This window comes from Macrotis lagotis, chromosome X (assembly GCF_037893015.1).
Source record: "Macrotis lagotis isolate mMagLag1 chromosome X, bilby.v1.9.chrom.fasta, whole genome shotgun sequence".
NCBI classification, from domain to species: domain Eukaryota; kingdom Metazoa; phylum Chordata; class Mammalia; order Peramelemorphia; family Peramelidae; genus Macrotis; species Macrotis lagotis.
The window spans coordinates 7,775,881-7,799,684 of record NC_133666.1 but is presented as its reverse complement, the minus strand read 5'-3'; the positions used below and the strand labels follow the sequence as shown (position 1 = coordinate 7,799,684).

The 23,804-nt window shown below is 43.1% G+C and overlaps 1 protein-coding gene across 1 annotated transcript in view; it reads right to left on the bottom strand.

Annotated features, from left to right (window-relative positions):
- The window catches only part of AR (androgen receptor), a 210,183-nt gene that overhangs the window by 97,988 nt on the left and 88,391 nt on the right, over positions 1-23,804 (bottom strand). The window contains exon 3 of the mRNA XM_074201797.1: positions 2,329-2,480. Coding sequence (XP_074057898.1) covers positions 2,329-2,480 — 152 coding nt within the window. The remainder of the gene's footprint in view (positions 1-2,328; positions 2,481-23,804) is intronic.

Genomic DNA, 23,804 nt, shown 5'->3' with positions numbered 1-23,804 from the left:
CCCTTTCAAGTTTATATCTAGGATCTTATGCACAATTTTGGGCAAGTTCCTTTCCCTCCTTGGACCTCAGTTTCCTCTTCTATGAAATAGGAGAGGGGGACTGGCTGGCTTCTGAGGTTCAAGTCTGGGATCTGAAAATCCCATTTAAGTTTTCCAGCAGTCTTAGGAAGGAGAAAGCATAAGAAGGAGAGGGCCCATTTTCTCAATATGGAGAAGATCTCCAAGAGGTCAGGTCTTCCAACTCCAGGCCCCATGGGCCTTCCTTATACCTTGGTTACTTCAAATCAGAAGTTACTGAAATTGGACCAAGTAAGTCTGAAGAGGTTCAGGAACAAGACTGGGTCTCCATTCTGCTTTTCCATCAGGGAAAAGAGCTAGCTGAGCATCACTCCCCCTTCTTGCCTCTGTCCCAGATTCCAGGAACCTACCAGTGTTGTTTATGACCCTTACATAAGCCCTGTCTCTGGCTCTAGGCTCAATGGTTTAGGCCAAGCTGAGAAAGGGCTGGATCAGACACCTGGGTTGGGGCCCAGGGAAGCCTTCCTTTTTGGGAGTGATAGCCAACTGTGCTTCTTTCTGAAGAGGGTTCTCAGCTTAGAGGAGGAAAGTGAGACAAAGGTAGGACGTTGCTCTACCATTATCTCTACTATAGAGAAACCTCCAATAAGACAGGGTCACTACTCCTTCATCAGCCCTCCTTGGGAGTACCTTCAAGCAATCAGAGACCAACTCAAAATAGAAAGACACAGCTCTGTGTACTGGCCCCAAAATCAAATGGTAGAAAAAAATCTGGGAATCTTAGGAGACTGCAGACTCAGCCTGAGACACCAGGGAGATGTGGCACATTGTTACTTCTTAGACTGTACTCAATGAGAATGATATACAGAGTGACAAAGGTCACATTCCATGGGCCTTTGCCATGGTCAGACCTCTCATCTTGAGGATTAACCTGGGTTCCTGGTGCCACTGTCAAGGTTGTCAAGCAAAAAGTGTGGTCCTGGGTGCTACTTTGAAGAAGTCCAAGCACCTGTTGCATTAGCTAGAGTGAGAAGACTTAGGTGTGCCTCAGACTGGACAGTCAATGAGGGTCTTTCTCGCTCTGATTCTATAATTTTAGGAAGAACACTGACAAACTAAGTGCATGGAAGGCAGGATGGTACAGAGGAAATAGAGTTAAGAGTGAGAGGTCCCTGCTTTAAATCTCATCTCTTCCACTTACTACCTCTATGTTTCTGGGCAGGACACCTACCTGAGCCTCAGTTGACACATCTGTAAAATGAGTGAGTCAGACTGGATGGCCCCTTCTAACTCTAGCATTTCCTGTGTGACCTTGAATATGTCATTTCTCTTCTCTGGGACTCAGTTTACTCCTCTGTAAAAGAAGGTATTGGGCTAGATGGCCACAGAGACCCTTTGCAGTTGTAGCTCTAGAATCCTTTGTGTGACTTGAGCAAACACAGGTTTGAATCTAGACGCTAAAGATAAAGTATATAAAGTATATAAAGAAAAAGTATCTGCATGACTTCAGGCAAGTCTCTTGACCTACAAGCATCAGTCACTTCCTCAGTAGATAGCAACAGATGAGATGATGTTCAAGGTTCCTTCTAGGTCTAGATTGAGGAAGGACCCTGTTACATGACCTTGGATTCTTCCCTCCCCTGGGCCTCAGTTTCCTCCTCTGAAAAAGGAGGAGATTGCACTATATAATGTCTAAGGTCCTTTCTAGTTCAAGGTCTAGGGTACTATGGTCCCTAAATTTCACGTCTCTCCTTTGTCAAAATGAAATGACTACCACAAATCACTGCAGGATGGTGGGGAAATGTTTATAAACCTTGCATTGCTAATGGACATGACCCTGATGATGCTCTGAAGGCTGGGAATGCTTGGGAACTTGTTACAGCTAGAGGAAGAAGGTGGAGGACCTTCTTAGGAGCCTTCTGCTTACAAGCCCCACATCAAGTGGTCTTTTTCCCCTCTCAAGGCTCTGAAGAGAAATAATGAAAGCGGAAAGGAAATGAAATCTTTTTTTCAATCCTCCATTGTCTTTTATCTCAGTAAAAGGGCAGCTGAGTCTATGTGAATTTCTCCAGTTCTATCATCTAACTCACAGGGCTCTGCTTGGAACAGGGAAAAGTCACTGCTGACACAATCATCCGTTCCAAGTGGATTGTCAGTGGAGGCTCCTACATGTTCTGGAAGAAACTGTCTTCCCCGGAGAGGCCTAAGCAAGGCCTCAGAAGCCCAGGGAATCCTAGAGCAGGAGGGCCACCATCAGTACTAGGAGCAGAAAAGGGAGAAGGGGGGGCGGGAAATGGAAGCGCCTTTTACCTTCTGCTGCACGCTTGAAGAAGACCTTGCAGCTGCCACAGGTAAGTGCCCCGTAGTGACACCCCGAAGCTTCATCACCACAGATCAGGCAGGTCTTCTGTGGTGGAAAGTAATAATCAATGGGCAACACATGGTCCCTGGCAGCATCCAATCTGGAAAAAAAGAGAAACATATATCAGAAAGGGGCAATATCAGGAAGGCCAAGCCAGAATACTCCCAGATTTTCTTTTGGGACATGGCCACTCCTCTCTGCTCAGGGGAGTTGGCCATAAAGGATCTGGGGATTTTTTCTCAAGCAAAGGACTGGATTGAGTTTTGGAGTGTCGAACAGCATTCCAAGATCAGGTGATACCTCATTTGAAAAGCAATGATTCATAAACTCAAGAACATAAATTACTAGCACAAGGACTCCTATTTTGACAAGAAGTCTGAAATAAGTTTGGCAGAAATTGTATTTAGATCATCTTCTACCATATACTTGTAGTCATTTCAAAATGGATATTGAATTTAACTAAAGAGCATAACATCAAAAAAATTAGAAGAGAATAATATCAGGTCAATATTTTTAGGGAGAGAATTCTGAACCAAAAAAGAATACAGAAGATCATAAAAGATAAATTAGGATAATTTTTTGTTTGTATTTTTTGGGGTTTTTTTGCGAGGCAAACGGGGTTAAGCAGCTTGCCCAAGGCCACACAGCTAGGTAATTATTAAGTGTCTGAGGTCGGATTTGAACCTAGGTACTCCTGACTCCAAGGCTGGTGCTCTATCCACTGCGCCACCTAGCCGCCCCTTCAACAGAATGATTTTTAAGAATAAAGTTTACGGACTCTAAGTTAAGAAGTCCTGCTCTGGAGGTACTAGAAAAATCTTCAAAGCAAAGTCTTTTCTAAGCTTCCCATGGTAATGCCGTTGAGAAGTGAATAATCAATCTGAACTGTCACAGAAAACTTCATGTGCTTGGTTATATAACATTGGTCTGGACCTATTCTTTCATCTGGACAGAGACCTTCTAGTGTGGAAACACCCTCTGACAATATAGACTGGCACATGGGCTACCATTTCTGATTTTGTCCAAGTTGTCTGGGGGTCCTCAAGGGTAAAGTGACTTGTCTAGGGTCACACAGATAGGTGTCAGAGAAGAGCCTTGAACCCTGGTTTCCTGGCTCTGAAGCTTGTTTTCTATTTGCTCCACCATGATGCCTCATTATTCAATTTAATTCAATGGATGTTGATTAAACATGAAACACAGTGCTAGGTGTTGAGTGGAAAAGATAAAAAAACAATGAAAAAGTTTTACTTTCTGACCTCAAAGAACATTCCCTCTACTGGGAGGAAATGACACATGCAAATGAAATGTCCATGAAGTCTATTCAAAGCCATTCTGGCATGGAAAAAAAGGCTATCACCTAGTGGGATGGGAAAAGAGCTCATGAAGGAGGCAATACTTGAGCTGAACTTTGAACGAAACTAGTAATTCTAAGAGGTGAAGGTGAGGTGAGAGGGGGATAGCTTAGGACTGGAGATGGGAGGTGAAGTGCCATATGAAAGGAACAGCAAGAAACTGTCTACTATGTGAAGTGGACGAATATATGGCTGTGTGATAAGGCTGGAAAGGCACGTTAGAGTCACGTTGGGAAGGGATTCAAATGGTTTAGAGGGGAGTTGGTGTTTGTAGTAAGGAATCATTGTATCTTGGCAGATATTTTATGTATCTTCTCGTTTGAATTAGACAACTCATTCTATGATTATTAAAATCCAGTGAGGCATAAAACAAGGAGACAACTAAAACCCAATTAGTATGAATAATGAATCCTTTGAAGTGATCACAAGTATTTGAATTCACACTATTTCACATTATAATGATGCTAAATAGAGTAAGTGGTTTCAGTTCAGAGGAAGTAAGCAGTGTGAATTTGAATGATGGGACTACATTACAGGATTGATTATTCACATTAATCAGGTATTAACTGCATGCTTGACCAAAAAAAATGGAGGAGGAAAGGCAAAAAGTTCCCTGTGGATATCCTTAATATGCTCTTGCTTCTGTGAATGATACTGTGCCCATTACATCCAGGCTTGAACACTGCAGAACCTACTAAATCGGATCTCAAATGACCTAACTAGTTAGCTTAACTATCCACACAGGAAAAATCAAGTGGATGAAGAATGTCTATTACCTAAACTAAAATAAGTAGTTATGTGGACAACACATAGGGTTCATCACCAATAATAATAAATATATTTATCTAGCACTTTAAGATTTTTCAAAACATCTCACATACTATATGTTCTTATTTAATTTTCCTAAAAGGCTGTGAAGCAGGCACTCTTTTTATCTCGGTTCTACAGAAGAGAAAACTAAGATTTGGAGAGCTTAAATGATCCGGCCAAAGACACAAAGTTAGATGATTTTTCAGGAAAGATTTGAAGCCAAGACTTCCTGACTCCAAATCCAATATTCTTACTGCTATGCTGTTTTTCCATCTATCTGGAATGATCACTATCAGTAAGTCCAGATTTGGACAGGGGGAAGAAAGTAAAATATTGAATCTAAAGCTCATCCAATGGGCCATGAAGAGTGAGCAGGCTACAACAGGTGACAAAGAATGACATCAGGGAAATGGTGATGGTCATGATGCCATTAGAGAAAGGGATGACTGGAAAAATATGAGGAGGGGGTGATGATATGTAGAAAAGAATGAGAAGCAACTGATGTATAGCCAGAGTACTTCCTTGGTATTCATTTAATGTCAAAATAACATGAAGAAGGCCAAATTTAGCACATTAGGAAGATCTCCTGTGGCAAATTTATCGGAGAATATGGATGAGAGACAGTTACCCTGGATGGAAAGACATGGATGGGTCACAATGTGCATTGATGAAGTCATTAGTTCACTGAAATAGAAGACTACCAGAAAATCAGACTGAATCACAAATAGAGGGAGACAGGGGAAAGGCCACTACAGCCAGGGCTTGAAACACAAGTCTGTCAGATTGTTTACTCAGAAGACGTGGCTCATGTGTGGGCTCTAGTGGTTAGGGTGAGAGAAAGCTACAGGCTCATCAACCCTCTGCTATTGCTTTTATACAAGGATTTTCTATCTTCTCTATTTGCTACAAAGTTAATGACTACAAATGTGACAAATTTCACAGCATTTGGAAACTGTGGGGTGAGGGAGTTATGCTGAAGACAACTTGAACTGCCATCATGCCAACCATGGGAACCAAAAGCAGCAATTCTTTCCAGATATATATTTGAAAGTATGGAGACATGGGGGGGGGGGGCGGAGTAATGAGAGAACCGGATTAGAAGGCAGGAAGACCTGGGTTCAAATGTGACACCTTATGGCTGTGCCTGGGATCAAGAAGGACTGAGCTGAAATCAAGCTTCAGACATTTACTAGCTATGTGACTGTGGGTGAATCACTTAACCCCTGGGTGTCTCCATTTCCTCATCTGTAAAACTGAAATTATACTAGTACCTTGCTGTAAGGATCAAATGGAGAAAGCATTTAGTACAACATCGAGCACATAATAATTGCTATATAAATTATGATTGTTATCATGGCACTATCTCAGGAAGCTCTCTATGACTGAGATGCAGAGTAAGTGCTGACTTTACAGAGGAAGAGATATGAAATCACTGTGCTGATCCAGATAGCTGATTGCAGAGACTAGAATACTTGAGAATCTTGGAGTCAGTAAGATCTCGTTCAAATCCTGCCTCAGATAATTTGGGGTTGGGTCATCCTGGACAAGTCAGTGCAGTTTTCTCATCTACAAAAAGGGGATAGCAGTAGAGCTACCCCTCATGGGGTTACGGTGAGAAATAAATCATAATACACACACACGTATATACATATATGTACACACATACAGACATATACACACAGAGACTATGTTGGAAATTTGATGATGATGGTGATGTAAAAAAAAGACATATGCCCTAAGGAATTCAGTGACAAAAAGAAAGGCTCAAAGAGCATCCAAATATTTATAAAAAGAATTTTCTGTGGTCGTGAAGGTCAAAGTAGATACCCATTGATTAGAGAACGGATAAATAATTGTGATGTGGGAAGGTAAATGGAAGATTACTGTGACACAAGAAATGACAGCTATGAAGGATTTGGAGCTGAGCTGTCATTGAATCAAGTGATCTGAGCAGGAACTTGCTGGTACAAACAAGGATAACCACCATAGAAATGAAAAGAACAACAGAACGCCATAAAATTATAATGGCTGTACTTGGGTCCAAGGAGAGTGAGATACAATAGGAAATCTAAGGGACAAAAACCCCAAATATATCCATAATAACATAAGGCTTCCTGACTAAAGTTGACTTGCACTTGTTACCCCCATTTTCCATTCTTACTGTGTTGCCCTGCAGGTGTAACACATAGTTCTCAAAGTCAAAATGGCCCTGAAGGGCAGTCCTGCCAAGAATGCTTAATCTGGAACTCAATTTTACATCTAAAATCCCTAAATGCTTCCTCCTGGGTTCCCTCTCCAATCAAGTTGTTTAAGCACCCTCCTTTCTCCTTCAACTTTGGCATTCTGGGTAAGGAATTACCCAAGTAAAGGCTCTAAGTTCAACATAAAAATCAAAAGGAAGAGCAATGTCTGGCCTCAAGGGAGCTACCTGACTGTTCCCAGGCCCACACTTCTCTATCCATGACCTTCCTGGGAGGTAGTTCAGTAACAATTAGGGCTGACCCCAAGAGGAGTGGATCAAATATCTTCCTAAGTCTTCCTGAACTGAAAAGTTTTTAAAAAAATTTCAACTAAATGGTTTACTTATGTATACAATGAGAGAGTTGGACAAAACTCAACAAACATTTATAAGGCGTTCATGTATTCGGTATGATACAAAGAACAAAAGAGACAGTTCCTGCCCTCAAGGAGGATATGTTCCACTGGGAAAGCTGCGCAGAAAAGTAAATAGGAGCTATATATGAAATAAAGTCAGAGTAATGGGGAGTTGGGCAGAGTAACAGTCAAGAAAGGCCTAGTGAAGAAGCAATTGAAGTCAAGCCTCAAAGGGACCTGTGGGTTCTCAAAAGTAACGATGAGGAGGGGGAGTATGAAAGCCATAGGTTATGAAGTGGGGAGAGATGGAGGGTCAAGGAGGTCACATTGGCTAGAACACATAATGCATGGGAAGGAAGAATGTGTAGTCAGACCAGAAAGAGAAGAGGGAATCAGAGAACATGAAGGGCTTCAAATGCCAAGCAGAGGAGTCTGTATCTTATCCCAGAGGCAAAAGGGAATCAATGGTATTTCTTGATCAGGAGGGGTGGCATGTTCAGATATGGGCTTTCATCTGGCAACTGTATGGGGGCTGAACTGGAGAATGGAAAGACTGGAGGGAGGTGTGTGTGTGTGTGTGTGTGTGTGTGTGTGTGTGTGCAGGGGGCACTAAGTAAGAGGTTATTGTAATAGTCTCAGTAAGAACTGGTGAGGGTTGGAACTCAATGGAAAACTCATATCATCTTATTAGTTGACTTTACCTCAAAAATCAAAAGGAGGTATTATTGAATCTTTTCCTGAGTGACAAATAAAGGGAATCTGGTATAGATGGGGCTGAACTGGGGGGGGGGGGGTCCCTCAATAAATTCGATCCTATCCAGTCATGAGATCAAAGGATCACAGAATGAGTAGTAATGTCTGAGACCCTTTAGTCCAACCTCTCAGGAAACCAAGGTACAGTGTGTGAGGTGGTAGGGATTTACTCAAGATCACACATAAGATCCTAAATCTAGATGTAGAAAGGACTTCAAAGGCCATAAACTACAAGCCTCTCCCTTATTTAAAAGAGGAGGAAACTGTGACCTAAAGGAGGGGAAATGACTTGCCTAAGATCACATCTAGTATCAGATTTGGAACTAGAAGGGCCTAATTAGTCCAACCCTCTCATTTTACAAAGAGAGAAAATGAGGCCCAGGGAGGTAAAAGGGATTGTTCAAAGGCACATGGATAAATGTCAGGGACAAGATTTGTACTGATACCCGCTTCCTTCAGAATCAGTGGTCTTGCCTAAGGACTATGCTGCCTTCCTCTTTCTGGGCCTCAGCTGCTTCTTTCTATAAAATGTAGGGTTTGGACAAGATGAGGCAATATGGTCTCTAAAGACCCTTTTGAATTCCCCAAATCTAGGTCTTTCAGGTGGTCTTTGTTTTATATCTCAGGAGGTCAGATTCCATGTTGGTTTGACTCACCCTTTATCCAGGCATAGCTCTGAGGGTAGATATGGCCTTCAGTGAGGATACTAGTGACAACAGTGAGAAAGAAGTAGGGGCCTCAAGGCCAACATCAGATAACCACCAACCTACCCTTTCCCCCAAAGAATTGAGGCAAAAAAGAAGAAAAAACACAACCCAGCCTTCTTATCCCATTCCACTTTCATCATCTTGGGTTCATTGTTCTAGCAAAAGACCAGAATGCAATGGGGGAGAAGTGTTCTGGCAAGGCTCCCTTCCCAAAGAGCACAGACTACCTAATAGTCAGTGGACAAGTAAAACTTCAACCTGGCCTTAGATACGCTGGCTACATGGTCACATGCCAGAGCCTGTTCCAGAGTCCTGCAAGGCGAGCGGCATCTGCTAGGGATGTGTACACATATGCACGTCGTGCATGAGCACACACAGTGACACCGACACTGACAGCCACACCCACACTCCAGTGCTTCTAGCTTCTTCCTTTCTCTTTCAGGAGTTCTGGAAAGGGAGGAAGAACTAAGCATAAGGGAGGGAGGAGAACCAAAACCAGGGGGGAGTCTTGGGGTCACTCAAACTGTTTGTGGGAGGTGGACCCTTACTTTCCTATTCTGGGCCTCAGTTTTCTCCTCTATGAAAGAAGTTGGCTGCACTAAATCAAGAGTTCCTGACCTTTGTTTCTGTATTCTGGACAATGCAAAGGAAGCATATGGACCCCCTTCTCCCAACCATAGGTCTAAATATATAATGTAAAATATACAGAATTAGAAAAGAATCCAATTATATTGAAAGTTATAAGGATATTAAAAAAAGCAATTCACAGACCCCAGGTTAAGAGCTCCCACACTTGATGATATCTAAGGGCCCTCTCATCTCTGATAGTGTATCTTCTGAGGTCCTTCCAGTTCTGACATTCTCTATTCTAAGACATTGCTTATTCTAAGGACTCTCTCAGCTCTGACAATCCATGATCTAATGTCCCTCCAAGCTCTGGAATTGTGTGTGTTATAAGGTCTCTTCTGGCACTGACATTTTCTGTTCTAGGGCATTCTATCTTCTAAGACCCCTCCCAACTCTGACATTTTCTATTCAAAGACATTGCATGTTCTAAAGGCCCTCCAAGCTTTGGTATTCCATGCTCTAAAATTCCTCCCAGCTCTGGCATTTTGTGTTTTAAGGCCTCTCTGGCCTCTGATGTTCTATGCTCTATGATCCCTCCAAAACCAGTTTGCTCATTTAAAAACTTATGTCATTAACAGCCTTGACAAATTTGGCCTATCAGAAAACCAAATGTAGTTCTGCCCCAGCAGACTCTCAGTACAAGTAAGACAAAAGACAAAGGTGTGAGGCTTTGAGCAATGACCTCCATCTTTAGGCAAAGGACTAGCTAAGTCAAGGATACTCCTACTTGGAAAAAAAAGACCTCAACATGCTCCTCAGATAGTTAACGATAGAAATAGGCAACATTTGTATATCACTTTAAGGTTTACAAATTTGTATATCACTTTAAGGTTTACAAATATCATCTCATTTTAGCTGCACAATAACATTGGGAGGTAGGTGCTGCTATTATCTTCAATTTACAGTTGAAGAAAGTAAGGCACACAGAAGGAAAGTGATTTGCCCAGATTCACTAACTGTATGAATAGGAATGTGAACTCAGATCTTTCTGACTCCCAGTCAAGTACTCTGAAGTCACTGGCATCCAGACTCTTAGGGTAAGGTTCCATAATACTTCATCTATTGCTTGGAGTCCAAAGTAGGCCACATGGACTGAAAGGGCTGCTTAGTGACTGGTTGGTGACTGAGGTGGCCAATGTAAAGCCAACTATCGTGGTAGTGTCCTTTGGCAGCTGATGTATTGGCCTCCATATTGGACTGTATTGGCTCCTTCCCCTTGAGAACTCTAAGTGGGTTTGTAAGAGAAAAGTGGGGAGAGAGCATCATGTGCATATTAAAGTATCTTCGTAGTATTTTCAACCAAATTATTCTCTCTGTGTATTTTGCAATGCTCCTAAAAATTCCATATATGTATGGGTACAAGAAAATTATCTCCTAAGAAACATGATAAAAATTGGGAAGAAGCAAATGAAGGGACCGTTTGGCAAGAAGCCGCAAAAAAATGGAACTCTGGAAATAAGAACCTCGACATGCTTAGGAGTCAGTATTATGGTGTGGAAAAATTGGTGATCTGGAAGCCCTGGGTTCCATAGTTGGCGCTGGAAAATTACTAGGCTCTCAGTGACCTTGGCATAGTTGATTTGCTTTCTGGGGCTGAGTTTCCTAAAACAGGAGGCAGTTGGATAAGACCACCGACAAAGACTATTTCAATTCAAGCATTATTATGTTTTGGTGTACCTTTCAGCCCTATATCCCATGATCCTTTGCCACTTAAGCAGTCCAAGTTCGAAACTTGTGCTCACAAAATGAGGGCACTGGCAGGGTCTTAGACATCAGTTAAGCTGAACTGCTCATGGAACAGATGAACTCAAACTCAGACTTTCCTACTATCAAGCTAGTGTGTCCCATTCCACCACGCTGCTTTATGCCTAACTCTCAATGTTCCTTCATGCTCCCTGGGGCCTCACAGAGGTCTCCTGTGGTCATCTGTCTCAGACTAAGTTTAGTCCAACCAGGTCAAAGGGTCACTTCGTCAATCTTATGGACAAGAAAACTGAGGCCTAGTGAGGGGTAATGACTTCCTCATCTCCATAAAAATAGTGACAGGTTGAGAGCTAGCGAGGGTTTATGGGTGCTTTGTTCAACACCCTCATTCTAGAGGGAAGAAAACTAGGCCTAGAGTGGTTAAGTGACTTCATTGGATCCTAGATCTAGGGTTGAAAGTGACCTTAGAGGCCAACTAATTCAACCCTTTCATATTATAGAGGAAGAAACTGAGGCACAGAGAGAGGAAAGGACTTCATAGCATAATAGGATCATAGTTTTAGAGCCAGAAGGGACCTTGGAACTCAAATGATCCAATACTCACAATTTTATAGAAAAGGAAATAGAGGCCTAGAATAAGAAAGTGACCCAGTCAGAGTTGAAAGGGCCCCTGACTCGGCAAGGTTCTAGAGGCTCCAGACTAGTGTGGCCCAAGGACAGATCACAAGGCTGGGCTGGGTAATATTTAGGATGCATGAGTGGGTCTAGGAGTACTAAGGATAAAAATTGTAACTGTTCACACAGCAAAGACTGACTTGGGAGAAAATGAGAGGGAGCATTAATATGCATGACATGACTCAGTTCCTGTCTGCCTCTCTCCCTAGCTTTCTCTCTCTCGCTCTTTCTCTTCCTTTGTTTCTCCATGCCTCCCCTCACCTCTATCTGACTTTTATCTCTTTCTCCTCTTTCTCTCCTCTCTCCCTTTCTCTGTTTCTGCCTCTGTCTCTCTGCCTGCCTATCTCTTTCTCGACTCTTTCTTTGTCTCTTGTTCTTCCCCTGTCCATCTTCCTCTTTCTTCTTCCCTTCTCCCCCAACCCTGCCTCATCTACAGATTTTGTCTTATAACGTCTGGAGTAGATATGTTATCACAGACAATAGAGAGCTCTAGGCTCATAATTCTGTTGTCTATTCTACAGCAACTTCACAATTAATTAGATTATTACAAATTGTCTGCCTGCAAATCTGGTCAGATCAGAAGGTGGGGAAACATAAAAGAAGCTCCCTCCCAAGGTGGCAGGACTTGGCCGCTTCTCTGAATTAGGCAGAACTGTAAGAAATGCCTGCTGCTCAAGAGGCCTGGGTTGGAGTCCTATAGGCCTGCGCTTGGACAAATTACTTCTGCTTTCTGACTCTGTTTCCCGATTTATAAAATGAGGTGGCTGGACTAGGTAATGCCTCAGCTTCTTTGATAATGGGACCTTCTGTGTTCTAAGGCCCCTCCCAACTCTGACATTTCCGTGTTCTAAGACCCCTCCCAGCTCTGACATTACATGTTCTAAGGCCCTTCCCAGCTCTGACATCCCGTGTTCTAAGAACCCTCCCAGTTCTGACATTCTGTGATCTAAGACCCTCCCAGCTCTGACATTTCCGTGTTCTAAGACCCCTCCCCGCTCTGACATTCTATGTTCTAAGACTCCTCCCAGCTCTGACATTCTCTATTGTAAGTCCCATCTCAGCTCTGACATTCTGTGTTCTAAGACCCTCCCAGCTCCGACATTCTGTGTTCTAAGACATTCCCAGCTATGATATTCTGTGTTCGAAGTCCCCCTCAGTTCTGACATTCTGTGTTCTAAGACCCCTCCCAGCTCTGACATCCTCTGTTCTAAGACCCCTCTCAGCTCTGACATTCTGTGTTCTAAGACCCTCCCAGCTATGATATTCTGTGTTTGAAGTCGCCCTCAGCTCTGACATTCGCTGTTCTAAGACCCAGCTCTGACATCCTCTGTTCTAAGTCCCCTCTCGGACTTGACATTCTAAGTTCTAAGACCCCTCCCAGCACTGACATTCCATGTTTTAAAGACAGAATGTAGACATTCTGTCCTCACTTCTGAATTCTTATCTTCCATCTTCTTTTCAACTGTAAATCCTATGATCATAGGTAATAATAATAACGATGCTATTTCACATGTTCCCCATGTTTACAAAGAGATCAACTCCCTAGGCTCCCTCGACATTCCCATTCCACCTTGGGTAAGAAAATATTGTCCCCATGTGTAGTCCTGGAGAGATGAGGAGTGACTTGTCCACACTACCACAGTGAGACCCTGTGGGAGCCAGATTGGCTCTTCTGCTATTTCCAGGTCTTTTGCTCATGTTTCTATACCATGAAGTAGTGACTCCCAGCCATATTCCTTCTGACTGATAAGACTCCCAGTAAGCTCCATGGAAAGGATTATCAGCTCAAAGGGAACTCTCAAAGTCTCCTGAATTCTTAAGCCCCAAGTCCGACATGTCAAGATTTTATTTTTTTTTTATTTTTATGTTTTCATATAATGGACAAGCACAAATATCCATGCAGACAATCTGACATTGCTCATGTCAAATCATAACCCTATCATAAGCTCACACTTTCTAGCCATGGCCATGTGGTTGTGGATTCTGTGGAGTCAGAGATGGAAGACAACTTAAGGATCATTTCATCTAACCCCTTCATTTTACAGATGGGGGAAACTGAGTGCTGATGAGGGAGAGGGAGGAGTCCAATGAAAGTCAATATTTGAAAGCCAATCTCCTGACTCCAGGTTTAATGCTCTTCCCTCACTAAATGGACAAAGTACTAGATAGCATATCCATATGATTGGATTCACCTAGGACCACTTTCAGACGTGGGGCAGAGCAGCCTGGAAATGAGTTGAGTTCAGTGGTCACATTTCTGCATCTCCCTGACCACATCTGCTCAACCGGGCTGGCCAAACTCCCTACTATGGCTGCTTGCTCATCCCACCCAAGGAATCATGGGGAGGCCAAGCAACATTCCTTTCAGCAGCAGCACCAGATATGTGGACTGAGAGCTTTTTCCATACTCCCAACATCCAGGAAACTGCCATTTAATAGGAAATGAGCAAATAAGTTGGTTTCCCCTACCTGCTCACACTAGTGTACTAGATGCCAAAGGGGGTTTGCTCTTTCTCCCATTCCCCCTCCCCCCTTTGCAGCTAGACCAGAGAATCATAGACAACATCTTCAAAGCAGTCAAAATCTCTCATGTGCCAGGAAGGGCTGAAGTTCAGAGGGGATAAGTTACTTGTCCAAGGTCACACAGCGAACTAATGAAAAGACTGGGTTTAGCATTTGTGTCTCCTCACTCCCACTCTAATATATGGCTCTATAGGGCTAGCACATTTTGAAAGTATCACGAGAATGAAGCTGCCATATGGAGATATTTTAAAAGAGGCTTAATTAAATATTTAATTAATCATTAAAATGTTTAATAGTTTAAATAAAAATAAAGATTTTAATTTCTAAAAATAATATTTTATTTTCCCACTAATTATATGACAAAACTATTTTATTGTTTTGGTTTTTGCAAGGCAATGGGGTTCAGTGGCACATAGATCACACAGCTAGTAAATATCCAAGTATCTCAGACTGTATTTGAACTCAGGTACTGTACCATATTGCTACTCTGATAAAACCACTTTTTGGCTTTTTTTTTTTTTAACATTTTGAGTTCTACATTTTATCCCCCTTTTCCCTCCTCCGTTCGTCCTCTCCTCCCTTCTTGAGATGATAAGCAATTAGAAAAAATTAAAGATTGCAATTTTAATAAAATTTTAAACAATACAATATTTGGGGGTTTTTTTGCAAGTCAAAGTGGTTAAATGACTTGGCCAAGGTCACACAGCTAGGTATATTAAGTGTCTGAGGCCAGATTTAAACTCAGGTCTTCCAGACTCCAGGGCTGATGCTCTATCTACTGTGCCACCTAACTGCCTCAAATAATATAATTTAATATGAATTTTTAAAAGTCTGATCTGCCTAGTTCTTCCTCCCCCATCCCCCATGGCCTTTGAAAGCTGAGATAAACATCATATAAATCCAAGTCAGCAGCTAGATGGCATAGATACAGTGCTTATATTAAAGTCAAGAAGACCTAAGTTCAGATTTAGTCGCAGACATTTTTTCCAGGTATTTGGGGTTAAGTGACTTGCCCAGGGTCACACAGCAAGTTCCTGAGGCTTGATTGGAACTCAGCTGCTTCTGACTCCTGGGTCGGTAGATCTCTGTTTGCCTCAGTTTCCTTATCTGCAAAAATGAGCTAGAGAAAGAAATGGCAAATCACTCCAGTATTTTTGCCAAGAAAACCCCAAATGAAGTCACACAAGTGAAAATGACTGAGCAACAACAAAAAATCCAAGTCATTATCCCAATTTGGATCTCCATTTCCTCCTCCATAAAATGATGAGGCAAACCTGGAATAATCCCTAGGTCCCCTCCAGATATGATATTCTATGTTCTGTGATTTCAAGCTCCTTTTGGCCTTAATAGTCTATGTTCTAAGTTCCACTCCATTTCTAATATTCTATGATTCTGACCATCTGGGCAACTGTGACCACAGAGCTTTGGCCCAGTTACACCCAAAGAACCGCAGGGAAAATGGCCACGTACAACGGGGCTGGTTTGTGTGTGAAGACTATGTGATGTCACATGGAGCTAACTCACTGTCCTCAGAAATGAGCCCACCTGGGGCTCTCGGCTCTCTGCAAATGATGGCAATAGCTGACAGAGGCGCTTTCCTCCGTACCACCCCACAATCTGGGTAGCAGGAAATAGTTTTCTATTATTCTGCCAATAAGAAAACTAAGGCAGAAGAAAGGGCAGTGACTTAGCCAAGGTTGCAAGGTGATTACTAAGGGCTTAGGTATAGGACTGGAATCCAAGTATGCTGGTTCAAAATCCAATATGCCTTTAATCTACTCAAGACAAAGCAGGCTCAATACCGATGTCAGGAAATGGAAAGACATGAAGGGAAGAGAAGTGAAATACTCCACCTTGGACATTTCAGACCTGTGTGCTTATGGGCAAGCCAGTGCCTCACTTTTCTGAGCTGTAAAACAGGGATAATGATATTTATACTACTTAGCTGAAAGTCACCTTGAGAAAAGTACCTTGTAAACTCAAAGCACTTGTTTTATGTGCTATCCCTGGGACTTGGAAGAGGCAGTGTGGTCCAATGGCTAGAGAACTAGCCTTGAGATGAGGAAGACCCAGGTGCAAGTCCTGCCTTTGCTCCATACTGGCCGTGTAACTCAGAACAAGTCATTTGACCTTTTAGTGTCCCAAACAACTCTGGGAGACTAGAAGATAAAGAGCTCATGCTGATCTCTACTGGCAGATGTAATTTCTCCACTGGGAGTTCTCTCTACTGATTAAATCAGTGATCCAGGAAAAAGAAAATGAATCATCATAGTGGCGGGCCAGGATCTTGGAGGTCCCTTCCACCTATAAATTCTATACTCCTAACATTTGGCAGACATAAGCAAACCTTTCCCCTTCAAAGCCCTTTTCAGTCTTTCAACCTCCTCATCTGTGTACATGAAAACAGAGAGTCCCACTTAAAAAATGCGAAAAATGCTAAGGCAAGTGTCCTAGAGACCTCCCCCCTTCCCCCCAAGCCAAAGAAGGAAGATAGCAAGGTATGACCAGACACAACTTGGGGAGTGATGACGTGCTCCAGAGATTCCAAGCCTGCTTCATTACCAGGAGGCCAAGGTTAGAGTCTAAAGACAGACAAGAAAAACAAACAGATTCAGGGCCTGGGCAGGGAGGCACCCCCCCCCCATCCTCCCTGTTCTCCAGGGGCCTGCTTTACCACCTTGCAGCTTGGAGGCTGATTCCAAAAGCCCCAGCACCATGGCACAACCTGAGACCTTGCACCTCAAGAGCTCCCCTTATAAAGAGCTCCATGAGTCTGGAGCAAGTTTGATGATTTTCTCACCTTCTCAGTGAAGAAGGGGTTGGACTAATGATCTGGGAGGCTCCCTCCCAGATCAAAAGGCCAGGCTTTGTATTCCAAGGTCCTCTCTAGCGCTGACATTCTCTGCACTAAGATTCCATTTAGTTTTGATATTCTCTGTTCTAAGGTCCATCCTAGGTCTGGCATTCTATGTTCTAAGGGCTCTCCCACCTCTGATATCCCATGTTCTAAGGACACACCTCTGACATTCTCTTTTCTAGGGTCCCTCTCAGCTTTGACATACTCTATTCTAAGGCCAACCCCGGCTCAAACATTCTTTGTTCTACATACCTCCTTCTCTCCCCACCCCCCCACAAATATTTTCTCTTCTGAGAGTTCTCCCAACTCAAACAGTTTCTGTTATGAGTCTTCCCAGTTTTGGCAATCAAATCTAGGCCCCTTCCATTTCGGATATTTTCTATTCTAAGATCCCTCCCAGTTCTGACAGTCTCTAGAGATCTCTCTCTGCTCAGACTTTCTACTTTCTGAGGCCCTCCTCCCCAGCTTCTGCCATCAGGCCAAAATTGGTCTCTGAATCTTGCATCCATAGTTCCTGATTCCCTCCTTTGGGGCCAAATTGAAGAAATGTACTTGTCCTTCTGGCGTGAGAACTCTTCAGATACTCAAACAGCTAGCATAAGACCTCCCCCAGTCTTCTCTTCTCCAGGCTAAACATGGCCAACTCCTTCAACTGATGTTCCATTCTGTAACATGCATTTTTTCAATGGTAATTTTCCATCTGTAATGGTAAAGTGTGCTGATATTCAATCATGAAGTGAGATTGTAGCCTAGGTCTCCCCTATTGCCAGATGCAACATTCTTTCCACTTTGCCATTCCAAGATAGTCTAGAGTCAGCTTTCCTTGCCAAACAGAGAAGTTTGTTTTCTACCCTAGAAGAAACTGAGTACCATTCAAAGCTTCTTCAGCAAGAGAGTAACACATCCAGACGTTTACTTTAGGAATGTGGTGGTCATGTGAAGGCTAGAGTGGAAAGGGGAGAGACTGGAGACAGGGAAGACTAATTAGGAACTTGCTGTAATAATGGAAGTTGAGGGATAAAGGTAAGCTGAACTGGTGTCATGAAAGAAGAGAAAGGGACAGAGGAGAAACGTATTACGGAAGGTAGAATAATAAGTTGCAGCCACTGATTGGTTTGTGGGATGAAGGAAAGAAAAGAGTTGAGGATGACCTTTAGCTTGCAAAACTGAGTGACTGAAGGATTGTGGTGTCCTCTACAGGAAAAGGGGAATCGAGAAGTAGGGATGAACTTAGTGGGGTGCAAGGTAGGTAAAAGGTAATGAGTTTTGTATATGTTGAGTATAAGGGACACATAGATGGAAGTATCTAGCAGGAAGGAAGTTGATGTGAGACAGATGCTTAGGAGAAAGGTGAGGGTTGGAGATATATATATATATATATACATATATATATATATATACATATATATATACATACATATATATATTTGGGAGTCATTTGCATAGAGACAAGAATTGAACCCATGGAAGATGATGACATTACAGGACAGGGATACTAATTCAGCAAAGGGGACTGAGAAAGAACATTTTGATAGGCAGGTGGAGAAGCTAGAGAAGAGTTTCAGGTAGGTGTGTGTGGGGGGTGTCTGGGTGTCTGGGTGTCTGTGATGGGAGTGGGGAGATGTCAAAAGATGACAAAAAAATTGGAAAGAAGGAAGTAGTCTTTGACTAGATGGCTTCTGATGTTCCTTAAACCTTTAAAAAAATGCGATTCTGAAATTCTGAAAGCCAGACTATAAGAGTGAGAAGTCAAAAGGATACTGGGAAGTGGACATAATGAGTAGAGGCAGCTTTTGAGGAGCAGTTATCAAAAACTGAAGAAAAATATGGCAAATCTGAGGGAAGCGGAGGGTCACATGAAAGGTTTTTTTTTTTTTAAAATGATCAAGGAGAACTGAGAATGTTTATGACCATGCGGAAGGAGCCAGTGGATGAAGACATACTGTAGACTACAAAGTCAAAGAGGATGCCCAAAAGGGCAAGTTCTTGGAGGAGACAGAAGAAAAGGGAATTTGGGCTAAAAGTAGATTGGAATAAAAGATGAGAACATGGGGAGATTATGTTGAGGGGGATTTGAGGTGCAGAAGTGGAGAGAAGGAACTCAGGATTCATGGTCTCCATTTTCTTGATCAAATATGAGACCAAGTCCTCTGTTGAAAAGGAGTAGGAAGGGGCAAGTGTTGCTAGCTTGAAGAGAGAAGAGAGGGTTAGAACAGTGGCTGTGGGGATTGTGATAGAGCATCAATCAGAGGAGAGTACAAGAATTGCCATGCAGTAGTGAGGGCCCAGTTGATGAGATAACATAATTCTGTAACTGACCAACTCGTCAGGGTTATTTGAGTTCTTCATGGACATTCAGTAGCAGGTGAGCAGAAGCAGGAAAGACTGTTAGTTCAGGCAACCCAAGGCAAGTATTTGGAAAAGGATGGGCAAGGGAGCAAGGTATTAAAGGCAGAGGATGGCATAAAGTGAAAGATGTAGTAGGTCAAAGAATAGCTTTAGGAGTGGTGAAGCTGCATGGAGAGATGGTCTGAGAGAGGAATTTCAGAGTTCTGGGTAATGAAGGTGACTATCTTTGTGAATAGCTATGGCACATTTGAGGCCCAGTTTAGAGAAATGGGAGAAATTGATGAACTAGGAAGCCAGAATGCTTGAAAACTATCAACAAATCCTTAAAATATAGGGGCAGGTGCTGGGCTAGAGCAGATAACTATGAGTCAGGTGCTGAACTCCTTGAGAAAGGAGAATGGGAGATTGGAGGGCCAGGAAAGGAGTAATCTAGATTTAAAAAGGGACAGAGAGAAGGATGGAGGCAAAAAGGGGCCTAGAAGTGGTAGTCTTCCTGAAAAAAAGCATTCTCTTCGCAGTTCAGTCTGTTGAGAGGATGGGGGAGAGCTCCAATCTAGAAGGGTGGACCAGGCATGCAGGGGCCTTCTGACAGAACCAAAGTTTTGTGAGGAGAAGAAGGTGGGAAAAGTATGAGATGAAGAGGTGTCTTATGCAAAGGGCAGTTTGTTAACAAAAAAAAAAAAGGAGCAGTTTATTGAAAGGAAAAGAAAGGGGGAAGGGCAGGATTCAAGAGAATGGGAATGAAACAGGGAGTGTTCTATCAGGGGGACTTTTACTTTGAAATACTAAAAAGTTTCAGGGGGAGAGAGAGACAGACAGACAGACAGACAGACATACCAGAGAGAGAGAAACAGACCAGAGAGAGACAGACACAGACACAGAGAGGCAGACAGAGGCAGAGGCACACAGAGAGACAGAGACAGGAACAGACAGAGACAGAGAAAGTCAGAGACAGAGACAGAGAGAGCCAGAAACAGAAAAAGCAAAAGATCCTTGACGGTATTTGAGGACAGCAGGTACAGTAGGTTGTCATGCCCTTCCTGAGACTAATGAAGTCCAGGGCATCAGACAGGATGCTAGTTATGGGTGGGATAGGGAGGCTATGGGAGGAAGGGAGACGGGGAGAAGTTGGGTTGAACTGGAGAAGCGGGGAGATCACAGAGGTAGGAAATGGGAAACTGTGTACTTGAGCTGGTCAGGATGTGACCTGGAGTGGAGGGATCTAAATGATTATGGAGGGTTGAAGTAGGCACCCTCCCTCATCATCATCATCATCATCATCAAGAGCATATGGTCATAGAGGTCCCAGTTCAGGCGTCGCTTTGATTTTCCAGGAAAATGGAGGATGAGGGGCAGTTTCTGGAAACCAAGCTAGTCCCAGTGACATAGGTAGTTAGTGGCAAGAGGCCAGCTATCTGGGCCCTTCTTGGGTACTTCATTTTTGACCTCTCCTTCCCCTACTCTCTCCTGGAAACTTCACTTTGTAACACAGAGAAACAATTAAGCAAACAAACAAAAAATAGACCAGTCTGACAGAATTTGCCTCCTTTTGCTGTCTTTTGTTAGGGTCTAATACAAAAGATGGTTCTGAGTCGGATGGGTCTGGAGCTGCGTTCCTTCTCTGCCATATATAACTGTGTGACCTGGGGTTCTAGACCTCAGTTTCTATCTCTGTAAAATGAGAGGATTAGACAAGACACTCTCAAAGGACTCTTTATTTCTTGTCTCAATGTGCTAAGGTCATTTCCTCAACCAGCCTTCTGTGTTGTCAAGGTACTTTCCAGTTTTGTGGCTGCATGTTCTAAGGCCCCTCAAAGGTCTGACATTCTGTGTTCTAAGACCCCTCTCAGCTCTGACATCCTGAGTTCTAAGGCCCCTCCCAGCTCTGACATTCCATGTTCTAAGACCCCTCTCAGCTCTGATATCCTGTGTTCTGAGGCCCCTCCCAGCTCTGACATTCTCTGTTCTAAGGATCTTCACAGCTCTGACATTCAATCAGTAAATCTGTGACTTATCCCTTCAAATGAATCATCATTCGATTAGTTTAAAAGGTTCTGATAAAGGTTGCTTTCACTGAGATCTTGAACAATGCTGACCTTCCACAGTAGGCTTCCCAGGTATTCCTAAGACTCCAGATGCCTACTCTTTACTACATGGTCTGGGAAAAGCACAGAATCTGTGCTTACCCCGGGACTATCTCATCTTTTCCTAACGTGACTTGCAAGGCTCAAGTGAGTGCTCCTGGGCATGCCAAGCTGGGAAGACTATCTGCTTGAGCATGAGTTCACCTGGCCACAATAACAGAAAGGCCAAAGGGGACTGGTAGAAAAAGTGGTTCTTGTTGGGACAGACTGCAGTCCTGATGCCGGTGAGACCTCCACTAATCATTGTATTCTTTGAAGCCATTTGTATATCCAGTTTTTCATCTGAGTCTACAAAGCCTGGCAAATTAAATGATCTTGGAATCATTATTTTCATTTTTACTGATGAGGAAACTGGGGCAGAGAAAGATCAAAGGATGGTACTCTGATCTACTGTTCTGGCGTCCCCCTCTTCACCATTGTAAGAGATGAGAGACCAGTGGAAAGAGTGCTAGATTTGGAATCAAGTCCTGGATTCAACTCCTATGTTACTTGTTAGGTGTTAGACCTTGGGCAAGTCACTGAACCCCTCTAGAGGTTGCAAAATAAAATGGATAAACTAGATGGCCTCCAGGACTTTTACCAGCGCTTAAGGTCTATGACATAAATGTTCGACAGGGAAGAAGGCTGGTCCTTGGGGCAAGGGAAGGGCTGTTTATGCTGTGGCCATGACCAGATTGTTTTCCTTCTTCATCATTCCCATTTCCCTCTAACAGCTGGGTCTAGTGACAACATCTGAAGTTCAGTGTAGTTTTTATTTTTGACCCCCTTTGGACAGCTTGACTGAGTTTGTTCTCTGCAATGAGCAAAAGCCCAGCTGGTATTGTTTTATCTGAGGCATGCTGGAGCATCAGTGGGCCTGGGGTCACCCCCAGAACTTCTTTGAGAAAGCTGCCCTGCCGTTGATCAGGAGAACAAACCCAGAGATGTTTTCTTCAGTTTAGCCAAAAGGACACTAGCACCCTCATAAAACTCAACTTTTATACAAGTGTAATTCATAGATGGGAAGACACTGCTCTTCTGAGCAGCCCCAGCTGGCGGAAGCATTGGGGAGGGGGCTGGCGACTGTTACAGGGAGTCCAGAGACACCTAGAGAGTCTCACAGGCCTAGGGAAGTTCCTTATGGAAATGGCCCCCAGAACTTTGGGAACCTTTGCCACTCTGGATAAATTTTGGGAGGTCTCTCACGAGACATAAAACACTTTCCAGAGTTTCAGGGATTTTATGTCATTGCCTTCATTTTAAATATGAGGAAACTCAGATTTGTAGATTCAGCATTTCTTTAACAAGCTTAAGTTGGGGGGGGGGGTGAAGGTGGTATCTAACCTTTTGTTATATATCCTGAAGTCCTTTGGCATTTGGGTGAAACCTATGGATTCTTCTCAAAACCAGGGTTTTAAAGTCATACAATTAAATACAGCAGGATTACAAAGATTTGCTCACTGGCATACTGAAACACAGCTATCATAATATTGGAGAGAAACCTTTGGAACAAACCCAGAGTCCAGATTAAGAAGTCCTAACTCCTTTTTTCCTGCTGAGGAGGGCAGCTCTCCAGTCATGAGTCTATACATCTCTTCATTTCTATCTCCATCAGTACAAATTCCACAACATATGAAGTATATTTGACATGGCTCATAACAAGTAGAGAAGGGGGAGAGATTAACTGACACATCCATATAAGAACACAAGACTAGAGGATCGGGATCACTTGCTAGGTGACCTTGGGCCATGCCTCTCTGAGACTCAGTTCCTTCTTCTGTAAAACTGAGGAGGATTCATCTTGAAAGTCTCTTCCAGTTCTAACACTGTATGAATCTACCTGCAAATCTCAGATCCCTACTGGAAACTAACAGCAGGATTGTGTGATCTTGGGCAGGTCGATGAACGCTTACAGGCCTCAGCTTCCTTTGCAAAATGAGATGGATAGAGCAGAAATCCTATTACCCCTTATATTAACCCTTGAACAACCAATTGAAGGAAGAAGTCATCTCAAGGGAAACACAAGCACTAGGGGACTGCCCCCTGGGTCCCAGGGGTTGCCTCAGCCTAAGATAATGTTTTCAAGATGATTGTCCAAGTCAAGTGTCTTTAAAACTGCACAAGCTAGTCTTGTCTGTTTGATTTCCCGAAATCCCCACCCACTGACTACTAACTGCATAATATCTGATTTATAACAATAATGCTTGTCCTTTGTTCTCGAAGAAGCCCATAACATCAGGGAGATGATGCCATGACAAGCACATGAATTGGATTGGAGTGAGGGGGCTGGGCTAAGGCCCCAGCCTCATTTTCTCCTCCAGAGCCATCAGGATTCAGTGGTCAGAAATG